At 43.1% G+C, this 23,726-nt stretch overlaps 1 protein-coding gene across 2 annotated transcripts in view; it reads left to right on the top strand.

Moving 5' to 3' along the window:
* Positions 1-23,726, top strand: part of cep112 (centrosomal protein 112) — an 87,653-nt gene continuing 63,927 nt past the window's right edge. For both annotated transcript variants that reach the window (XM_030088799.1, XM_030088800.1), the window contains exons 1-12: positions 1-74; positions 1,628-1,733; positions 2,047-2,237; positions 2,369-2,532; positions 7,567-7,651; positions 9,259-9,336; positions 12,596-12,643; positions 12,755-12,829; positions 17,702-17,788; positions 20,465-20,564; positions 21,168-21,286; positions 21,901-22,044. In XM_030088799.1, coding sequence (XP_029944659.1) covers positions 1,634-1,733; positions 2,047-2,237; positions 2,369-2,532; positions 7,567-7,651; positions 9,259-9,336; positions 12,596-12,643; positions 12,755-12,829; positions 17,702-17,788; positions 20,465-20,564; positions 21,168-21,286; positions 21,901-22,044 — 1,191 coding nt within the window. In that variant the 5' untranslated portion in view covers positions 1-74; positions 1,628-1,633. The remainder of the gene's footprint in view (positions 75-1,627; positions 1,734-2,046; positions 2,238-2,368; positions 2,533-7,566; positions 7,652-9,258; positions 9,337-12,595; positions 12,644-12,754; positions 12,830-17,701; positions 17,789-20,464; positions 20,565-21,167; positions 21,287-21,900; positions 22,045-23,726) is intronic.

The following is a 23,726-nucleotide window of genomic DNA, read 5'->3' as shown; positions in this document are numbered from 1 at the left end:
CGCAAACCGGATGTGGCGTAGAGCGAGGACGCTAAAGTTTTGAACCACTTTGAGCGGCGAAATCACTGCTTTATGTAAGTCGCTGTTTACACCACATGTTACATTTTCAAATATGTTGTAGGTTGTTTAACAGGTGGCTGGTTCGCAGACGGTCTGGAGTAACAGCATTATGTAGCGAAGCCTTTCTGGACCGGCTAGTTTTAGCTCGGCTAGCGAGCATCATGTCGGCTAACACAGCGCTCCAGTGATGCTACTGTAGCGTTTTCTTTATTAACGCGAATTCTTGATTATACGTGCATTTTGAATAAGTTTGCGTGATGCACAATGTGTGGACACGTGTTTCGTATGCATACTGTTCGTCTTGGCTCTGAAACTGATTAGACTACTTAGGCTAATCAAACAGATGCGTTCAAAGACTCGACAGAAGCATAATAAGGTTGTGTGCTACAAATAAAACCAAATGTGCACATGGAGGCCTGACGTTTACCAGTCCGAGAGCATCTACCCAACCTGCTTTTTCTACTTTTCTCCTTCTGTTCATTTCTGTTGCCATTTTTGGAGCACTTCCTACTCAGTTTTGACTTGAATACAACAACGCCTCTATGAGACTGTACTGTATATTTTAAGCCCAATTAACGTCTATGATCTTCAGCTGTGTTCAAATCCATCGAGACCAAACCTGCTTTCTGTCCTCAGTCATCAAAACATGAAATACTACACGGTGGAGACAGAAATCCTGAAAATTATTCTCTTTCAAACCATCTCCAAACCTTGTAAAAGTGTACATCTATACATTAATCTCATTCAGAACGTGCTGGTATGTAAAAGAAGTCCACTTATTATTCCTTTTTGGCAGGTAATACACAAACATAACATATTTAGAGTTAGGATCCAATTCAGATGTGACATGTATTTAAGCAATATTCTTTTTGATGGATGGAGTAACAGTGATTTAAAAAAGTACAAAATCTGCTGATTACAAGCAAAGAGGAAGTGGCTGAAACCTTCTCCACTTACTATTGATGACTGGGTGGACATCAAATCTAAAATAGAGACTGTTGTTTTCTCTCAAAGTCCAGAAGAAAATATTTTACAAAATTTGGATAAAATAGACTGAGTATGTTGAACTTATATAAAGTCTAATTTTTCTTAATTTGATTGTAAACAGATGGTTGAATATTGTTTGACTGCTAAATCAATCTGATTAGTGTTTTTTCTTATTTGTTTAATTTTATTTTGTTCAAAACATACTTTTTGCTTCTTGGTTTTCCAGTGCGCTTCTCACATTGTTTTGTAGACGGTCCACATTAAAGTTTCTGAGTGTGACCCCCTAAAAAATGTGAAACTGAAACAAAAACATGAGCTACAGGGAACTATATTAAATTCCCTCATCCTGCTGCTGTCCTCTTTTTTTAAGCAATTAATAATTTTATACTGCACCATGTCTTGAATACTTGTGATATATTTGCTTTTTAGTATTTTATTTTCCCTTTATCCTCTCTTATTTTTTGAGTCATCGTTTTTTATTTGATTTTTATTGTTATTCTGCATGGTTTGTAAATGTATTTGATTCACCTCGTTGTTGAACTGCGTAATATGAATAATCTTTAATTTTGCTTGCGTTTAGGTAACCATGAGCAATGACGAGGCCTCGTGGGAGAGGCTGGACATGGAGTTTGATCACGTCCTTCTGGACATGAAACCATATGTCCTCAAACACCCAAACAAGACAGGTGGGTTTGCGATTCATCTGTATTTCGAGAACATGCAAGCTATTTAAATATTATTATGCCGTTTCAAAAACCCATACTGACCCAGAAAGACTAATCATGATGAAGAACAGACTACTGTGACTGCTGCTTTAATGTTTAAAATCACATCCTGATTTATTAAATTAAGCAATATTCGCCTTGCACATTGTTTATGCTTCTTTTATATATTACATTTTTAATTTGTTGTTTTTGCACTGTCATTTTATTTTACTTGTAGCCCATTTCCTTTATGCATTAGTAAAACCATTATTTTCTTTTCTTCTCATCCTCTCAGAGCGCCAGCGGTGCGCCGTATGGGTAAAGAAGCTGTGTGACCCAGCAGCTTGTGGTTCTGGCCTCACGGGTCGGAAGAACCGAAACTTGTATGCCCGTTTGCTCATGCACATGCTCAAGAGAGGAATTCTGGAGAGGCCTTTCACCAACAAACCAGAGCCGGGAATCCTTCAGACACTCCCTACCTACATGGTGAGAACCAGTGCTTGAAGAAATCGTTAAAGTTAGTGTGTCAGTGTTTATTATTGTAACAAAACACATAAACCAACAACTTAAGTGACTTACTTAATCATTACCTCCTTCAAATTTGGTTTAATTTGTAGTCGATCTACTTTGATGAGCCGTTGACCGTTCACCCTGTGGAGCATAATAATAGAGATCTGCCTGACTGGGTGGCAGGAGAGCTGGGGGGCTCCACTGAAGACAGTCTGGTCCTGGAGCTGCTCAAGGACAGGCTCAGTTCTGCACCTGCAGCAGCTCATCGCAGGTAATTCATCAGCTGCTGCTTTTTGATGCATGTCCGTGGAATAAGTATGCTGTCCACTATGTTCATTTTTGGTAAACAAACTGTCAAAACCTGTAAAGGTTTGCATTTTCCCCCCAAGAAATGCAGCCCAATTTATTTATTACTGCAAAATTTGCTGCAGTTAGTACATTTTCTCTGTTTTCTTTAAAAATCCGACTTGTTTGTGTTGTTGTTATGTAATTTTTTGATTATTGCCTAAATGTTCTGATGATAATGGCTCATATTTTTAATATTAATTGCTGTGATTTGACAATTAATGGCATTATTATTGGAATAATGAGTGAGGAAATATTCATTTGCATGCATTCATTTTTAATTGATTCATGATGATAAGTTATTGATAAAGAAATTTAAAAGGATAAAAATAAAGAAAGGTTGGCCAATGTATACATGTGGAGAGGGAAGAAAAAAGCTGTTTGGGTCACAGTGCACCAGGCTCACCGACACACAGTTGTCATTGATGAAGCAAGTAAGAATCCAAATAGTTGTTAAAATTACTGCATTCATTGAATTTGGTTCCCAGGTTGGGAAGTGTTTTTAAAAATTTTGCTAGCCAAAGAAATCCTGGAATTTGCGTGTCAGTGAGTTTCTCTTCCGGGGGCAAAGTGGGCATGAAGCAGAATTCCTGACTCGTAACCTGATCAGAATTGCACGTGATCCGTGAACTGGTTAGCCGTCCGGCTAACCCAGCATGTCTGCAGACATTGACGTCAATGAAACACATTTATGTGAGCAGTATTTGATGTAACTGGGTGTAATTTGGTGAAATGTAAGGCCGTGCACGGCAGAATGGAGCTTCTCTTTTAGAGGAGCAGAGTGACATCTGACTGGATCCACTGCCTGTCGAGACGAGAAGACCCGCTTTCTTAAAGGGATTTTATTTTTTTCCTTTCCTGTAGCACAAGCAGCTTTGTAAAATACCAGCTGCACCAGTAAAGTCACTTTTACTGATTCTTATCACTCAGGGTTTTCTTATCTCTGGAACTGTGTGTTCAGTGCTTTATCCAAGCTGCTTTAATGCAGATGAATTAGCGCAGAATTTTTAACCATTCATGCTGCTTATTGAAAGGAACATTGACAGTTTTTGACACTCATGAAATGTATTATATTTAAATAATGGAAAAAATGTGTTTGAATATTAGGATATTTTTGTGCTACTGCAGTAACAGAATATTGCAGAGAGCTTTATGTTGGTTTTACATTTGTCACAAGAAGGCAAAAGACAGAAATGGATGTAGAAGATCCTCCATATATTGCAGACAACATTTATCGAGGCGGTCGTCTTTATAGTTCTACCAGACCTAAAACAACTGAAGTTCTCTGTGAAGCAGGAAACACAGCTTTTGGGACTGATTACCCATCATATTTGCTCAGCAGCGCTATCTGAAAAGCCGAAGACATTGCCAAGTTCTTGCATCAGTCCGCATGAGCTGTCCATTCTGACTTTTTCAAAGAGAAAATGCTTCGAAACAACATGAGAGGAGGACGAGGAACCTCTCCAATTCTCTATCTGTCTTTCCGCTTCTCTTTTCTTTACACTTTCCCAGATGTACCTGAGGTGTAACCCTTGCCGACTAAAGAAAGCAGAGAATAAAACTCGGTTGCTCATTAGTGTGTCCTCTGTTTTCTAAGTGCTTTGACTTGTTTTACTCTTTGAACATCAGACAAATGTCCCAAAAAATATTGCTTTGGACAGAGAATTGTGCTAATTACCTTCATAGTTTGTGCCACACGTGTGACACGGTCTCAGAACGACCCGCTAAGTCTTCAGTCATGCTTGCTTTTGCAGGCATGATTCCTCTGACTGGATGCAATTCAGGATCTCAACAAAGCGGTGTCAGTGTTGGTTTTTCTTTATTTCAGTGAACAAGGAAGAGACAATTCAGACGCCGGTGGTTTCATGAGCGTATTTGCATAATAAAAAGAGAGCACTGTAAATGTAGTTAAGAGGGCTTAATATACACCAGGGCACTGTGTGAGAGAGTACAGCCCCGTTGCTGCCATATTTAATTCAAAGTCGTCTGCTGTGGCTGTGGAGTCACGTCACAGTCATTAGACGCGCTAGTTAGCATCTCACAGTGTTCAGATTGCCGTTTGCACTGTTCGCCATTCGTATGTTCTTTCTTCTATAGGCTTGAACCTCATTCCTCTGAATGACGCCAAGCTCAGATTCATCCAGTCAGTCCTGGAATAGGCTGATGCCTCTATTGTTGCCCTATTGACTTAATATTCCATGATCAAGCTTCCAGTGAGTGATTTATATCGTGGAAACGATTGGTTCTGATTGAATAAAAGTCCGTGTGACACCGGCTGGTGGATAGAAAGGTTTTGTCAAGAGCAGACCGCTGAGCACCCGAGTGTCTGATTGGGATTAGACCATGAAAGACACTCAGATCACAGGCTATCGTGCTGATGGGGAAAATTAGCCAGACCAAGACTCCTTTTATGTGTCTCTCTAATTTAGATAAGATTAAATAGAGGAAACTTCTCGGACTCTTTCCTATCATGTGGCAACGTTTGATCTGTCTCATTCACCATTAGTCAGGTGAGAAGCAGAGCTTTTCCTCCCTCATCAAATTCTTGGACCACACTGACTTTCTAGTGTCTAAAGGGGGTGTTTTTCAGTTTGTTTTGAGATGTGACCTATATTTTACACAGAGGTGGATGAATAGCAATGCGTCCTATAACCTCATTAGTCAGAAATGCCTTGATCAGGTTTCAGGATAGATTCTCCCTTCAGTGCTGGTGTTCCCAACTTAGCCACAAGATGGAGCCACTGCTTTGTCTGTAGCGCCGCTTCAGACCGAGGAATGCTGTGGGAAAGCAAAGGCATTCAGGGAGGGGTCAAGAGATCATGCAAAACAGCTTCGGTGATGAGCTGACACGTCCACTCAGTCAAAGACGACAGGCAATGATTGAGACATGAAGGTGTGTGGGGTTGATTAGAGAATGTCTTGAAGTGAAGCTGAAATTTTAAAAAAAGAAACACCATCCTCTTGTAGGTTTTTCTGGAGGTGGAGCTATAGCTGTACTTGTGTAATTTGTATTTTAGTTTTTGTAGCATTTTTATTTATTTTTTTCCCCCTCTGTCTTCCATCTGTGTATTAATCTTCCACATATGAAAACTTTTAAAATGCCCCCCACCTCCTCCTCCTCCTCCTTCTTCTCCTTTTTCCTTTTTCCCCCCCTGTCACTGATAACATTCGACAATGACATTGTCTTCAGAGTTTCAGTTTTCCGTTGCTGACATGGGTAGAAATGGCGCACGCTTTGCACTTGCAGGCCAGAAAGTTTCCTCCTGATCTTTCCTCCAGGTGGTGTTGGGTGATGGTGGACGGTGTGCAGACGCACGGCGATGTTTGTGTCCCAAGGTCAGACTGCTTTCCTTATGTTGCCCGGGGCTGAGACCCGGGCCCGCCGGCTCTGCACCTGGAGGTCAGGCTGGGGTATGGATGTCAGGTTGCTTTAATCAGCCAAGCTGCAGCTTCTGAGGCTCTACATGGTGTTCTCATTTTCTTCTGTGTGTGTGTGTGTGTGTGTGTGTGTGTATGTGTGTGTAGTGCTGGCCCGACTTGCCACTGCTTTGATCTCTGGGCCTCAGACTCCAGACACATCTGATTCAATTATCCTCATCCACCTGTTGACTTAGAGGCCCAAAATTGCGAAGCTTGGCCCCGCGATCCAACTTTCATGACTGCATGTGTTTGTGCTTGTGCATGCTGATGTGTGTCTTCATGTGTGCACATAGACAGAGAACGAAGGACTGTCTCACTGTACAAATATGGAGCTCTTTTAAACACTTTACTTCTGATTGTGCCTGACTATTCTCTAATCAGACTTGATTGCCACTGAATGATTTCCTGTTTTTTTGAAACTGGTGTATGGTGGTTCTGTGGTATCAACTGTAAGAGTATGAAAACATAAATATATTATTATGATGTAGTGTTTAGATGGAGGTGGAAAAATGTGAAATTACCTGGAGTAATCAAGAGATCGTGGTACACTTACTCTATATACGTGCAGTCTGAGCTTTGTTCACCAGAACAGCACCAAATAAAGATATTAAAAAAAACCTTTCCCTGTAATTTTATGGGTGCAGATGCAGTGTTTTCAAGCGAAACATAAGGGTTGTGTTTAAAAAAAACCCCTATGTGTCAGAGACATTGGTAAAACCTTTGCGGTGGTGAAATACATATAGAAACTGTAATATTCACTCACATTATTGATAAAGACATATGATGGATGGAGCTGAAGCAGAAATTCCAAATGTGTCTGCATGCAGCAGTGATCTCTGATTCAATATTCCACCAGAGCTCCACGAGGAAACTCTGGCTGCGACAAATGAGGTTCAAAATTCTCGATGCTACGACATGATATGGGAGGAACAGAAATGCCCAGAGGCTCCAAGAGAGAGTGAGAGTGTGAAACAGTGCCCTCTAGAAGGTGACGTGACGTCTTTAAAACATGATAATGTTTTTTTTTTTTTCCCCTCATTATCATTCGCCATCTTCTGAGCCTCTTCGACGTCTTCATTCAATTAACACTAGCAGGCTGTTATTTCCTGGTGTGCAAGCGAGTCATGAGATTATTAGCTCAGTGTGTGTGTGTATGTGTGTGTGTGTGTGTGCCTGTGTGGTACGTAAGAATAGTGCGAATCAGATGTGTGTGTTTCAAACTGCGATCAATATGATGACAGACAAAGGTGGAGGGATGGGATTTTCAAAAGCTTCCACAAGTGGTGCGCTGCTGCTCGGAAGCAGACTGATGTTGTGCAGAGACCTTTACTGTCCAGATGGGTTAAAATGCAGACCGGCATACAGCCGCTGCCAGAGGTTGATCTGTGGAAATGGCAAGGCGGGGTGCCAAAGCAAGCGCATTTATACAGTACAAAGAGAGAGGCGAGCCGACTCCAGAGATAACGCGTGCACATACTGATGGTTAACCTCTCGCACTTTTGTCTCGCTTTTCACAATTTCAATTCCCCCCTCCCCCCAGGAGAAAACTGTTTGGAGAGCAGACCCCACCCCGACCCACGACATCCAGTCCACTCAAGCAGCCGCTCAGACAAGAGGACACAACGGTTTGTTCAACACCACATTACACACTGAGAAGTTCACAACACGCCACCGACATGTGTGTTTTAAGATTCAGTCCATGTTTTTCTTACTTTTTTTTTTTCCACAGAATTATAGATAGCTTCGAGGTAGCTCTGATGAAACTTTAAATTATTGATAGCGAACCCACTGATACCATAGTAACACAATGATCTGTGATGATCTTCAGTGTAGTTTGTGAATTCCTCCACTTATTTTCCTCGGAAGCAGGAGGGAATTCCCGAAGCTCACATGTTGCTGATTCACAAAAACGAATCTAATACTTGTCCTCACAGCTGGCTTGAGCTATTCCTGGATGATACTCTAAGAGGCCGCCTCATTAGGCTCACTTCAGAGGAGCAATAATGGGCAATTTTACTCAAGATCACCAGAGAGGCGTTCATTTGAGATCTTTTTTTTTTTAGGCTGTACCTTGTAGTGCTGTTAAGAGGGACCGCGCCATGTTGAGAGGTGTTTCTAACATTCAGCCCCTTTGAATGATGTTTGCCAGGGTTTTTTCAAGCACTTCGGTTTTATGCAGTCCCTCTCAACACCAATACCTACACCCTCAAATATAAAGTAAAATTATGACCTCTTCTATTAGTTAAAGCAGCTGAACATTACTGCTTTGTTATTATATGAAGGGTGGGGGGCATAGTGTGATAGTGTTCAGTTCCTTTAAAGTTTACAGTCCAGTGTCACTTCTCATGAAGTCCACATCGTGCTGCTCATATTCATGTTGAACAAAATCCTTTAGCACTGAGACTATGACATGCTGCTTTGAACAGCATACCCAGCATTCCGCAATACTGAATTGAAACATTTGCTGTGTTTGTTGGAGGGTGATGAGGCTCCCGGACCCTAATGCCACTTTAATCATAAGGGGCATTTAATCCTGAGCTATTCCACTCGGCGGTTTCTCCGCGTCGGTGCAGTTCCGCTGAGGTACACCCAAGGTCCACACTCCACCAGATCCTAATCAAATTTAACAACATCTCTCCTTTCTCTGTCGCGCCCTGGGCTTTATTAAATATTTCCCTTATTTCAACTTTGCCGCCCAACCTCAGCTTCAGTAAACCGATCCTGTATCAACAGAGCCCCTGGAAGCATTCGAATTATACTGCATAAAGAAAATCCGGAGCCCCGCTGAAACAAAAGGCCGGAGAAAACAAGAATGACAGGCGGCGTAGCCGCATGTGCCCCTCTCGTGGAATTTACTGTATGACGGAAATGATGTGGAACTGCCAAACATCTGGAGCGCCGTATGTGAGAGGGAGGGGAGCAAGGGAGCAAGAAGGTGGAGAGATGGAGATAACAAGGGAGCCGAGTGCCGTTAGCATGGGAGGAAAACGCGTGTGGGTGTAGTGCATCTCTGTAAGCTCTTAAAGAACTCTTCTGTTGTTGCCAAAAGAAGAATTCTAATGTGTCAGCGGGCATCGATAACCCCCATCACTGCCTGCTGTTCGCTTCCTCAGGCCAAACTGCCAATCAAAGCGCTGTCAGTAATCATTTAAATTCCCTCCTCTAATTTAGATCAGCCCGTCTTGCTCCTGTTGTGCCGATGTAACCCGTTTACCCGCGCTTTGCTCTTCAGGTGGATGGCGGGCTGAAGGCGGATCTGTCTCCCGATGACAGTGACCTGGAGGCTCGTCTCAACAGCTGGAACCTGGGGGTGAGTCCAGGGGCGCGCCTTGAGCTCGTCGCTTACGCGCGATTGTCAACACGCCGCCGCACATTATACTGACAGTAACTCACAAGTTGCACCGGTGCCAGAACCGCAGTGGCGCCGACTTACTGCTGACTGCGAGCACTCCTGTGTACAGAGTGGTAGAAAATACACTCCCCCATGTCCTCTCAAAGCCACTTCCTCCAGGCAGTTTGCCGCTATTGTGAACTTGACGACAAGGTGAGGAGTAGAAGAAGGGGTTGCGTAAACAGAGAATTTGAAGAAGTGTGCAGCGTTCTTATCTTCCCAGTCTGGAGTGCACTGTGCCAGGACTTGATAAGCAGCCTGCCCCCATGTCTTTTATTTCCTATCTCCTCACCTGCATGACCCTGACTCTTCCTTTTTCTTTTCTACTTGCCTCTTACTTTCTCCTTCATTACTTGCATGTGGATATTTTTCTTTTTTTTTTTTTTTTGCTGCAGAAACATGTTCCTCTCTCTGTTTTTCTTATGATTTCTCTGCTTCTCTCTGTTCTACTATCCTATCAAACACACCTCCCGTCCATCCGTGCCTCTTTTGACTTTTTCCCTCTTTGCTCTCCCTCTCTCAGCGCGAGGGTAATCTGAGGTATCTATCAGCAGATGTGAAGCCTCACACTGCACCGCTCTCCTCTCCTATGTTGAAAATGCTGATAAGAGGCGTTTCTTGGTAACGCTCCCCCAAGCCTGCATCTTTCAAATCAACAGATGTTTCTTCACACACACACACACACACACACACACATACACACACACACACACACACACACAAACCCCCTTCTCAAGTTTACAGAAGTTTTTAAAGAGGCGCCTCTTCAAAGCGGCCTGCTCTTGCAAAAAATCTCTGTCCAGCGGAGCATCACTCTATCCGGAACATCTTTCACTTTTCTGTGAAACGTTTTGAAGCAGTCCATATTGGTTTGTTGTTGGTTTCACCTCTAATGGTATAAAGTCAGTGGAGCTTGCATGCTAACCGTACCGGACACGGGATGACAGATTGCTTCAGACTTGGATCGTCCAATGGGCAAAAGAACAGCCTGTCGACTGGAATCAAATCTGTTTGAACTTTCACTTATTTTGTTAGTTTGTTGAAGCTGCTACTTCAATCTTTTGGAGGAATTTAATGTTGCAGCATAACTAGATGCAGACTCTACAAACAAATATATGGAAACAATATGTCAAATACTAGTGTAGCTGTCTGCAGTCTTGGTTTGTTACAGCTACTTCTTTGTTTTTTTAGACCCAGGAATATATAGCAATATATCAAACTGACTGCTCTCACAATTGGCAACATACGAGTGACACTATTCAATAAATACAGTTTTTATATACTTTTTCGCAAATCTGTTAATTGGTAAAAATGTTAAAAAAAGCTTCTCTCTTGTAATAATCAGTATCATTCGGCTATCCATTGTCAGTGGCTGTCATGTCGGCCAGCTCAATCCGACGCCCAAACTAGAAACCCATCAATCACAGCGTGTTTGTTTGGGTTCAGAGCCAGTTCTTGTGATTTGGAGTTTTGTTTCTCTCCTACATCCGTCCATCCATCCACGTCAGTTTCCAATGACACAGGACGCTCTGCCAGCTGTGAGGCTGCACAAACATGTGCTTAGAGAAGAGTGTGTATTTGTGCGTGCATGCACGCTCATGCAGAGAAAAGAGAGTACCGACACACACTGCTCCAAGTTTAGTATCACGCTGTGCCAGCATTACACCACAGCATTTAGTCTACATGTCCTCCTTGCCCTGTGGGCCGTGCTCAATCAAAACTGATGACTGGCTGTCTGCAGATATAAAAAGAAATCCCTTTCTTCTTCTCAACTCGGGCAGTAGTTTAGAAGAATATTGATTGATTCATCACTCTGTAAATGTGATTTTTTTTTTTTTTTTTTTTTAATTTAGCTAGTGCCAAATTGGAGTAGCAATTCATCACACTACTGATGAAGCTGAGCATAGACTCTGCTGGAAGCCATGTTGTTCTCTGACTGTTTATGGGATATGTGATAAGGATAAAACCTTAAGATTTATCAAAATATTCTGGCTTACCAATGCACCATAAATACAGGCGTGTGTCTGTAGTTTAGAGTAAAAGTGATTGTACTCAAATCAGGTGTTTCCTTCCTTCAGAGACTTACAGTACGTCAGGCAACACAGAGCAACCTGTTTCTACCCGCATGAAGACTTACAGTAGGAAGGCGGAGCTACTTTCATCTTTATCACCTTTCACTATCTCAACCCCCTAAAGCAACAGATTGGGACTAAAATAGTCGCAGCTACAGAGAGATGAGAAAGTCAAAAACTGGGGTTGTTTCAGGTCCCGTTCTGTCATCTCCCATTCATTCTGGATTAGGTTCATGTATTCATGTAGGTTGTGTCACCTCACAACTTTAAATCCTTTTTTTTTTTTTTTTTCCCTCCTTCTTAAAAAAGACACTGAAGGAGTCCCGCTCTTCCCTCCTCTTCCTTCTTGTTCTCTTTCTTCATCCCCATGTTGAAGAGATTAGCAGGAGAACTGTTTACTGGGCGTCGGCGCTGTCATCTCGAGAGTCAGCTCCACTACTTTGAAAAGCTGTGATCTTGCTGCTAGTTGGCAGCCCCTACAGACAGCCCCAGTGCTTCAGAGAGAAACGCTTTATGGTACTGTGAGTTCATAGGAAAGTAATGGGGTCATAAACAAACGTCAAATAGTGCAAGCAAAAAACAGCAGGTTGTCAACGCGCAGATATTTTTATTTTTTTTGCAGTTTCTGTCACAGCCGGTGAGCCGCGTTGATGTAACGCTGTAGAGTCACACGGACTGACCTGCTTACTTTCAGGTGGTTTGGCTGTTCACTTTTCTTGTGTTTCTCATTGTAATCAAAGAACATGCTGTGTCGGTGTTTGGCACGGATGTATACACATTTGTCTCCGACTGACAGTAAACCGACTGGGAATAGCTCGGAGATTAGCGGTCCTGAGTGTTGACAAAGGGGACAGCAGAGAGGGGCTGAGAGCGGAAACAGAACTGGCCACACACACAAAGCCTTGAAGTAGCCTGGCGCATTCTGCCTTTCTAAACAGACAAGGGTTGACGGAAGAGACTCAAGCCACAGCTCTGGGGCTTTTGATGTGCTCGCCACATTGTTTATGGCAAACTCTGGGCGGAGGTTAGATTCTGGCAGCCGTAAGGCTTTGTCAGGAGAGGAAGAGGAGAAAGAGAGGTTTAAAGTTTTCTGTTTGCTCTTTCAGATTGAGAACCCCAGGTATTTGCGAGAGAATCCCATTCCCCTGTCACCAGTAAGTTGTCAGGGCATCTTTTGTGGGTCGTTCATTGTGGAGTAGATAAAAGTGTCGTCTTTGAACTCGTCATTCTTCTCATCACGTAATCTGTCTCCTCATTATCTCTAGATTTTCAAGTCAAGCGTTGGAAGGAGGAGCACATCGGACACTGATCAGGGTCCACAACTCGTACAGTGCCAAGAGGTATGCACCAGAATGAGAGCTGAGGCACAACTAAACCATTTCCAGAACTTCACTTCTTTCATTACTCAGGCGTTTTTAATAACAGCAGTGTCACTTTGTGTATCCAAAGACAGTTGGTAGCATTTAAAAGACTGTCCTTCAAATCTATCCCAGCTAAATCCTTTATTGTCACTTCTTGGTATGCTCAGGACTTTGTGTGGAAACAAGTGTTCAACATATACAAGCTGCACGGGCTGCTTTATGGCATTAGACACCCTCAAAGCCATGCACATACATCCACACACATGGTTCATATTGTTGAAATGGCTAAGACCTCTTAGAAGACAAAAATAATGCCTACTCGGAGTGATGACAGTTTTTTCCTTATGTGGATTTAAGCTGAAAATCCTATTCTGAAAGCATGCTTTGAAGTCCCCGCCGCTCCTCCCAGACTCTGCCGAATCACCACCCGTTCCTCCCACCATCCACCTTTAACGCTCTGTTAAATATAAAACTGAGCATGACTTGACTGTAATAGCCACGGCTCCAGCCACACGGATGGCACCTCACGCCCAAAAATGGCTCGTTCCTGTTGACCTCTCATAACAGCGATCTGTTTATGGCTAATAAAATAGCATTTAAATGCATTGACGTCAAATCTGTATGTCTGCACGGTCAATGAAATAAGAAGTGCCCGTGAGCTGACTGAAGGTAGCAACTCCAATATGAAAACATTAAAGCAGCCTCCGATGCTGTTTGATCCTCCCTCAGACTCACTGACTGGCTCCGTACGCCTGTGTGGTGGGAATATAAATTTATCTCAGGAGATCAGATTTATTGCATATGCCCACTTTAAGTTCTCTGTTTATTAGATGCACCTGTGCAGTCCAGCCTGGTTCGTGATGATGGGCTGTCGAACATTTTATGGTTGAAAGATTAATTAGTTTGGCTTTGTTGACAGTTTGTCAGTCTCACCGCTGCAACACGCCGGCTGTTTGATAGTTGAGTCTGTCAATATGACTTGAGTCCGACCCTGAGAGCGTGTGCGCATGTTGGGGATTCAGCAAATGCGTCGGTGGCCTTGAATAAGTCCACGAGGAGCTGTATAATACTGAGCTCGCCGGCGATGTGAGATCCAGGTCAGGAAAGTCACAAAGAAATCTGTTGAGCAACACATGAGTGTCATCTGTCTGTTGCATCCTTATTCGATGCTTTTATTGCTAGGATAGATTTCACTTATATCGTGGTTTTTCACGATGCAGGCGACCCTTAAAGCAGTTTGGGGTTCAGTGACTTGCTCATGGACGCTCGAAGTGTAGACAAGAGTACATATGGATGGAATCGTTTTAAATGATTTTGGGAAAGGTCTAGTAGGAGGAGTTCATCTCACCAGCAGGGCCTTCAGTTATAATAGAACATCACTTCTTACATTGCGTCTTGAGACAGCGCAGTGGATGGATAGAAGTTAAAATAGTGGTGAACAGCTAAAGCATCTGTTTTGTTTCACATCGGGTCTTGTTTTTGCGGTTCAGCTGGTGGCCGTGTGTCGAGATCACGTTTCAGAGTCCTGTCCAGCCTCACCGTTGCGTGGCTGCCTCGGCCCGGTCTCAGAAATCCCAGTGACTTCACTCGCCATTAATCTTCAAAGTATAGGCGAAAGAATTTCCCAGGTTTAAAGTGTTAAACACGCCACATGTTACGAAGCTGTTGGCAGCTTAACGAACGTCTCGGCTTTCACGCCGAGCTCATCCTCTGTTTAATCTACAGGCTGCATTCATGCAAACGCAGACGACTTTTTTCCCTATGGAACAATGAGTGGCAGCTTAGAAACTTTGCAGGCTGTCATCGCGAGACACTTGGCTTGTACATGTGCGGTTGCTTAAGGACGAGTTGTGGAAAATGTCTTGCAGCAGCATTGAAGTCCTGCTAATCCTTCAGCACACCCAAGCAGTTTCTTATATTAAAATGGCGGGACCATTATTTGGAAATTCAATTTAATAATGCCAAGTGATGAGTCAGGTTTTGCTGTATGCGAGCTGGAGTTTTGGAATCACAGAAGATACTGGCAGACTGGTTGAAATACTGAGCCTGTGTTTTACAGCTTGTGTTTTCGCACTGTTTTCAGCGTCTGACCTTTGGGATTGTTGGCAGGAGGCACAGTGTTGGTAGATGACGGTGTCAGTGTGGCTCAGTCACAATCTAATGGTCACAAGCCCCCGACTGGCGGATTGTGCCCCTTTACAGTCTGATGCCATAATGATGCAGTCTTTCTAATCTAAGCATCCTTTGGGACGGAGCTTGAGCTCTCAGTCTGTGATTTAGAGGGCCACAGCCCGTCTTATCTGATCGCTTTTCAAAGCTGAAAAAGAGTAACCTAGCGAGTCTCAGTACTTTAAAAGGGACTGGTTCTGTTGCTCACTTTCAAGATGGTGCCTCAGGCTGTGAAGCATAAGGGATTCACATTGTTCCATGATGATAAAGTTACTATTTCAAGCATTTCTGTCCCCTGTCCTTTTATTCTTGGATGTTTTATGTATTCCCATTAATTCACAATTTTAAGCAATAATCTTGTGTACTGACTCTGTTTTCAGAAGTGCACTTTTCGGAAACGCAGATTCAATTCTCGCCAAAGTTTTTATCCAGTCTCGCTATCTGGGCAGTCTACAGTAAATTGAGTTCTTGTCAGCGTGTGGAAATGGCATCTAGCTGCTCCTCAGTAGATAGCACCGCGCCGCATACCGACTATCCTAGAGCATCTGTGTTTACCGAGGATGAAAGACACACCGGGACATTGTACGTCTCAGGCAAGATGAAGGCGATGCACAAATGCAACCTTGCTTTGTGGAGCCCAAACAGTTAGCAGACGATTTGTGAACACATCCCCCCTCAGGAAAAAGGCCTTGACCCCGCGCTGGCTTTGAGAGCAGAAAAAGCAACCGTTCCCATCTTCTCCTCGCATTCCTCCTTCTCGTCCCCTCCCCGCGCTCTTTCCTCCCTCCCTCCCTCCCGCCCCTCTCATCCTTTCAAGAGTGAAGTGTCAAAAAACATGGCATCTTACAGCGCGCGCTACAACTCTGAAGAAGAGAAAAGGGAAAAAGCTGTACCACCCAGTTGGGCTGATTGAAGCCGTCTCAGAAGCCTTAGGTGTACGACATTCCTCCTCCTTCCTTCACTGACGCCTTTATAAACAAGTTTCAAACACCCCTGATCTAGTTTGACAAACTTTCTCCAAAGAGCATTTGAAGAGAGGATGAAAAAGTGACACCCCCACATGTGCTTTTTTCTTCCAGTTTTTTTTTTTTTTTTCGTTTTTTTATTTTTTTAGGGCACCGGCAGAATCAGGTCTCTACTTACTCTTTTGCTTTTCAATCACTGCCATTTCTCTCCCCTTCTCTCCCTTTTCTGTTCTTACTTTCTTTTGCCTTTCTCCTTTCTACTCTGACAGGTCTCCTGTGGTCCCCTCAATTGCACAAGAAATGGTGGTAAATCAAGAAAAAAAAGAAAAAGACTCAGAACAAAGAAACAGAATATTCAACAGATCTTTGTCAAGGATACAGTGTGTAAATGTAGCCGAGGTGCAGTAATGAGGGGAGGCATGCAGGAGGCAGTTTATGTGAATGTAAAACAAATTATTGATGTTTTGATAAAATTTAAACTCTTTTCACTGTGAATGGATTTTTTTCAACGCGTTGATCTCTTTATTATAGTGTCTATTTTTACACTGAAATACTGTAATTTAAACATGTTTTTTTTTTTATGAAGGCACCACAGTGTGTAATGTGGTCTGACTGTGTCATGCGCTGTCATGGGATTTGTGCTTTAATGATTCTGATGACGGGTACTAACAAGAAGTAGCCATAACCACGGGCACGCTTACGCGCACACACGACTGTGCACGCACGGCCACACTTTGAAAGGAGGAGCACCGTCACCCGGCTCCAGGCTGGATTAACCCATCTGTGCAGACGGTGACTAAACATGAATCCTGACATCAAAGCAAACGGACGGTCATTTTTCTATCACGGCTTCCCTTTGTGCGTCCGTGTGCTGCGTGCTCGTAAACAGGAACGCCTCGTGGGCGTAAGTGTTGACAAATTAGCCAGAAACATTAGCATTCAAAGTGAAATATGTGTAAATCAGGTACAATTTCCACAATAGTGGTGCAGCCAAAGCAGAGAAATCTCTGAGTACTTGTTCTTCTTTTTTTTTTGTTTTGACACACCTCAGGCAAAAACCTTACCTTTTTTGCCCTTTTAGCGGGGGAAGGAGATGACTGGCGATAGAAATGTTTCTTCTTTTTCTTAGTATGTCTTCGTCGCAAATAAATAAATTACCAGAGCCACAGGATTTCTACAAGTAGTCGTGAAGCACAAATGTCTTTCTACAGACACATTCAGCAATATAAAGATAAATGCTGTCCCAGATATTAAAAACAATTTATTTATGATGGGAAATCTCAATTTTCATTTTGCTTTTATTGTTCTGAGTGGGTCATTAGGGTTTGATTTAGCAAAGACCTGTTCCAGATGAATGCAGCTTTTCCTGCTTGATTGCCTGTGTATTTGTACACACACAAGCATTCACAGTATTTTACCTTTTTCCATTTACATTTGGGTTTGTCTGAAACTGTGTGTGCATAAATGTATTCTGATGTGCTTTGTATGAGCACCTAATCCTCTTTCATCTAGATTTGTGTTCCGTCTGTTATCCTGTCATGCAGCATGATGGCTTTTCTCTGTGGCATGTTGCAGAGAGAGGAGTTACTTGTATTGCCCGGTGATGAATAATATTTAATCTCCCAAGCAGATGTTTTAGCTTAGCTTATTTCTTGTAGAAGAACAAAAGCTGATTGAGAGTTAAATGCAGATTTGATGTTTGGTTTTGTGTTTCCAGAGCGAAATGAAGATCAAGCTGCTGGAAGCCCAGCACCAAGAGGAGAAACTGAGAATGCAGCAGAGACACGATGCAGATGTTGAGAAAGTAAGAATCAAAACCGGATTTTTTTTCTTCTTCCAAGCACCTCCAACCATCCCCTCGCATCAGTTATGTGTAGGAACATGTAGGAACATTACACGGGTGTAACAAGGTGACGTCGGAGATCATTCCAACCAAGAATTAGGCAGTGCAACCATCCAGTCAAAGAAAAAAGATTCACTGTGTTTGTCAAACACAGAAATATTGATGCTATTTTGAAAAAAATGGCAGAAACACTCAGTCATTGCACATTATTAACGATTCCACTGCCACAAAATCAACAGTGGCTTAAATGTAAATTCAGTCATTTAAGGGGTAAAATTGAAAATGAGCATAAAAGCAAAGAAAACCTGGTTTCATTATGTGTCTATTAACATTTTCATGTGCAGAAGATCAGTCAGCAGTGATGAAATAGACTCAGATTAGTTGATTCATCCATTTTCTACTGCTTTATCTAATTCAGGGTTGGAGGGAGCAAAAGGCAACTCCTGCTTCCAGATGAAGGCAGAGCACACCCTGAGCAGGTCACAGTCCCGTCCCACTGCTGTTTAGAGTCTGACCACTACACCAACCAGTTTTCATCAGTTACTGTTGTATTTCTGAGACATACGTCATTAAACTGTATATTTTTATATGCACAATCGCAGCTTATACTAGAACTTTAAATGCAGCATTGAAAAATGAGGAACCCGCCACTGAAGCCTCACCAACTAACTCGAGCGCTCATGAAAACTATTTAACCTGTGATACGGTGCCCACCATTGATCTTGATTCCATTTGGTGGCTAATGAAAAGTAAAGGAATGATTTTCTCCCTCTTTCTCGCCGCCCCGTCCCACAAATAATCATCTCTTCAAAGCTTTTTGTCAGCTGGTGCAAACAGCAGTGGAGCTGGATTATTTCACACTGGGTGCCCGTCAAATCGGCTGCAGATCAAGCACCTGGGATCTGTCACATCCTCCGTATGACTTCCCTTTGCTGCCACAGACGCTTTTAATAAAACAGAAAAAAAAACACTCCAATTTTCTCTCCACTTAAAGATGCCCATTGCCTCTTTGTGTCTGACAAGAGACAGGACGGCAAGCTCTCTCTCTCTCTCTCTCTCTCTCTTTCTCTCTCCCTCTCTCTCTCATTACCTACAGATTGCTAGTTATGTCCAATTTAATTTCCTCAGAATTTCACCCAGCACTGCTTCTAATACTTCAAGGTACGCTCTGACAACACTGATGAAAAGTGGACAAGCTAGATTTAGTCTTAATTAGTCTCCTTATGAATAATGGAAATGCTGCTTAAAGGCTACTGGCCATTGTCCCCACTGCTTTAGTAAAAGCTCCATGTGGTTCTGGATCAGTTCAATTGCTGAAAAATAATCGAGCAAAATGTATTATTGACCACAAGGATGAAAACGTTAGTCTTTATTGTTGTAAAAGGATTTTGCCGTTTCTCTGTATACAGTAAGTTTCTCATGTCTGCAGATTTTGGGTGTTGTTTTTCTACGTGGTTCAGTTTCCGTCCCTCCATTCACTGGCAACATTGTGTTAAAGCCTCATCGGGTCAGGCTGGATTCCCCCCCCCTCACATTAGGATGTCTCATAAAAGCCTAAAATAGGCACCCTAAAAGCTGTCATTTCTCATGTCTAATGCACTTTCCCTGGACGCCACACTGTGTCATTGCCTTGTTTGGTGGACCTAAAAAGACAACAATCTTTCCAGGGTGGTGAAATAGGAAAAAAAAAATGGGTATCCCTAAATGTTGCGTGAACTTTGACCCTTCTGTCCCATTCTCCTTTCATCTGCCCTGCCCCATTCTGCACTGAGACCATGACAGACTTAGATAATAACTGCGCAAACAAAATGCTAAAGTCTTTTTTTTTTTTTTTTTTGGTTCTCACCAAAGAAATGACCCTTTTTGAAAGTAATATTTATTATTTATGTGTATTACCCCTCCATCCACATTCTGTGCTGCTTCATTATTTCAGTAGACATGCTTATATCACTCAGACTTTCATTAGGTGGACTGATTTGGATTTTATTCTGTAGAATAAAACAATCTATTTGTCCGTACATCCATCCATAGGATTGCACGTTGGAGACGATCCAAGCTAACATTAGGTGAAGATAAGTGTCCATGTCAGCAGACTGGTGAATAGATAGACCCATAAAACAACTGTTTAATGTATGTACACACACACACACACACACACACACACACACACACACATGCATGTCATCCCGCTGAGCAATTGAGAGTGCTAGACTGTCCTTTTACACTGGCGCTCCAACTCTCCGTAGCCTAATTTACCTAATTACGCGCAGATGGCAGCTGCAAGCAGATGCGGTTACCTCAGCGCGCCGCAGCGCAGGTGTTTCACTCAGCTGCCGTTTCACTCGGTTTGCCTGCGGTCTCCTGAAGGAATAGATCTGCATGCATGTGGCGGACGAGGTCCTCCCAGGTCATACAGTGAATTTCCATACCGCATAGTCCTTCCAGATCACTCGATATGTTTTAATGCTGCGATGATGATTTGAGCATTAGAAGAGTGTTAATCGCTCAGTTTTTGATGATTTTGCCAATGCTGCATTTCACGTCTTATGTGATGAGTGTGACATAAAGTCAGTCATAAAGCTCCTGCTTTTCTTTTGAGCGTTTGTCGAAAATATTTACATCGGTTTTTTTATTTAGATTCTGGATCGAAAAAACGGTGAGATTGAAGAGATGAAGATCCAGTGGCGGGCCAAGCATAAAGAAGCGGAGGAGACGATCCATAAGCTGGAGAGGAAAGGTGAGAGGTCGGGATCGAAGCGTTAACTGGAGAGATGTTTACACTAGTGTCTCTGAACACTCAGAGTAAAAAGCCCAGAACGCTGCATCTCAACTCGCCACCGCGCCGCTGCTGCTGGGTGACACAGTCCAGATGTGCTGCTCAATCCAAAATTGAGTCGTGTAACGCTCGCTTTTTTTTTTCTTGGAGCTGGACAGCCCGTTTTATGTTCCTGTCTTTTTTACTTATTCATTTGTCTCTGAAAGCATTTGATGAAAACCATAGAAGGTTCGTGAAGGGAAGCACCACGAGCCATATCATAGAATCCAAATCTTTACTGACATTGATTTACTGACAGCGCATCAACGAGCTCGACTGTATGTCTGCCTCTGTGTGTGTGTGTGTGTGTGTGTGTGTGTGTGTGTGTGTGTGTGTGTGTGTGTGTGTGTGTGTGTGTGTGTGTGTGTGTGTGTGTGTGTGTGTGTGTGTGTGTGTGTGTGTGTGTGTGTGTGTGTGTGTGTGTGTGTGTGTGTGTGTGTGTGTGTGTGTGTGTGTGTCCATCTGCTCGTAGCCCGGGGCAAGGCCTGACTGGTCTTTTGTGTTTGCGTCTGTGCTCTCCCACAGTTCAAAGTGTGCTGCGGGAATCCCAAGTCATCCGCGAGAGCAAAGACAAGCAGATTTCAGAGCTGAAGAAGATGTCCAATCAGAGCACGGACTCTTTAAAAAACGAGTGGGAGAAGAAGGTACGGCGATGCGTTGAAGGGCCGCTGCAGACCAGCGGCCATGAACGCAGCAGGAAGAGCGTTTGCGAGCAGCCATGCATGGAATGAAATGTCTTTCCTTCATGCGTTGTTAAGGTTTTTTTTTTTTTTTTTTCTCCTTTCATGAAAAATTAATGCCGTCTTCATGGAGTAAATTGTGTTTTTACGGTTAGCTGGGGCTAACGACTCCAGCGAGGTTCAGTCAGATCCTAATGAAATCGATAACGATATCTTCAGGGTCGATAAGCATGAGGTGAACAATGTTGTGGAAAAATCGTCTTCAAGTATTAAAGAAATGATTCTATGAGCTATGAAATGATGTTTAACCCCTATTAATAGGACAGAGTTTTGTGCAAAGGACTTCATTGGCTCAGCTAATTTGTTGGCTGTCGTCCAACATTGTTAAATTTCTACTCAGTGCGGGTTTAAGGTGACTGTGGCTCCACTGTTGCAGGAAACAACCACAGTTTGATGTGTCTTCGTTGAAAGACCACCGATCACTGAAACAAAACCTCTGAGAAAACAAAACAGACTGAAGGCATGGAATAGTGGTGGGAAACGTCTCGTTGATGAGGAGTTCTCCTCTCCTCTTCCAGCTGCATGTCGCTGTGGCAGAGCTGGAGCAGGAGAAGTTTGAACTGCAGAAGAAGCACACCAAGAACATCCAGGAGCTGCTGGAGGACACCAACGTCCGACTGGCCAAGATGGAGTCTGACTACAGCGCGCGGTCACAGGCGTCTGTAAGTACAGCTGACGTGTGTGTGATTGGTGGCAGCAGCACTGCATCCCTTTGAGTACTCAAAATACATTCATGGTGAATTTTCACACCAAAGCCAAATATCCCGAGGTCCAGCATTGAGATGAAAACCACACTGAAAGTTTTTTTTTTTTTTTTGGTCTAAACTTTATCTAACTTTACCCCAGTCGTCCGTCATCATTGATTATGCTCAAGAAAACATGAAAAACTTGTTAAGCGTCATCCCTAACAGCGGTCACAGATTCAGGTGTTGTGACATTTCATGCAGACAGATTATTTTCTGTGCTCGGCGCTAAACCGTCAGTGGAACAAACAGGATTCTGGGTGACGGTGCGAAGTTGCTCGGCATCAAAGTCTGGCCTTGTTTGGCTTTAAATGCATATATCTGTGACTTGCCTCATCAGGAAGTGGTGACCAACGCTGCTCTGTGGCGCAAATGAAAAGAGACATCCTCTAACCTCTGGGCAAGCATGACTCTCATATCTGATGTCTGTCATCTCTCTAAAGGGCTTTGATCCGAGTATGTATTAAATCTAAGCCAATGCTGCGATTGTGCTTCAAGGATGTGCATGCACACATTCACACACATTCACACACCTCCCAAAGCTGCAGCCTCTTTGATGTCATATGAAAGGACTTTGGTTTTTAAGTGAGATTGCTCACATTTTATTAGTTTGGATCATCAACACCACAGGCTGAATGTGCCGCTTCTTGAATAGCATTGTTATCAGTATCAGCATTCATGTGCTGCCACACACGTTTCACATACACACACACACACATGCTCCTGGCCTTAATCTGTCAACAGGCCCATATTTAAGAGGCATCAAACACTGGATGGTGCACGGCTGATAGTAAGGCCCGTTCTTTTAATAATTAAGGACAGACCAGGTCCAAAAGAATGAAAAGAGCCCTCTGTCGTCGTAAATTAGCTGCTGCTCCGCTGCGGGGTTGGTTTGACCTACACACATACCGAGGATAAAATGTTCAAAGTGGACTTTATTCCAGGTGAGCCGGTCTAGCACCTCTGGGTGTGTGGTTGGTGTTTCGAAGCTGAACGTGCCGGAGCTGCTTTTAAATTCTGGTTTTTTTTTTTTGTTTTTTTTTCCTGAAATTTTTCTTTATTCCATAGAGGTTCTGCCTTTAAATACTCACTCTTCTGTTCTTTTACCCAAGAAGCTAAGAGCTCCGGTATCTGTGAGTGTGTTACATGAGGACAAGGTCAAGACAGCCGTCATGCTCACGCTGAAATCTGCTGAGATAACACACAAACAAAGCTGCAGTCAGAGACACATTCAATCAGCCCATTCATGTCAATAACACGGTGCCTGATAACGGCGATGTGGGCCTCGGTGCAAGTTTTACCAAGAGGAGATTTACGTTCTTTGAATACAGTGCACGTGCTGGGGCTCTAATCTTAACGTTACTTTCAGTCCAATCCGTTCCAGGAAACAAGGTTTCGGGGGGGAAAGCAGCAGCCCTGTGCCTCAGTGGAGAGAACGGTTTCAACTAATTTCAGTTGAGCAGGAGGAACAAAGAGAGAGTACTTGAGCAGATGTTCATGGCTGTTATCGTACACGGGGAAACACCGCAGCAGCGCCAAGCCCGTGTATAATGTCTGCAATTGTGAAATGTGTAATTCATTTCACACATACTAGATTTTTT

This window comes from Salarias fasciatus, chromosome 4, assembly GCF_902148845.1.
Source record: "Salarias fasciatus chromosome 4, fSalaFa1.1, whole genome shotgun sequence".
Taxonomy (NCBI): Eukaryota; Metazoa; Chordata; class Actinopteri; order Blenniiformes; family Blenniidae; genus Salarias; species Salarias fasciatus.
The sequence above is the reverse complement of the archived record's forward strand: the minus strand, read 5'-3'. Positions and strand labels throughout refer to the sequence as shown.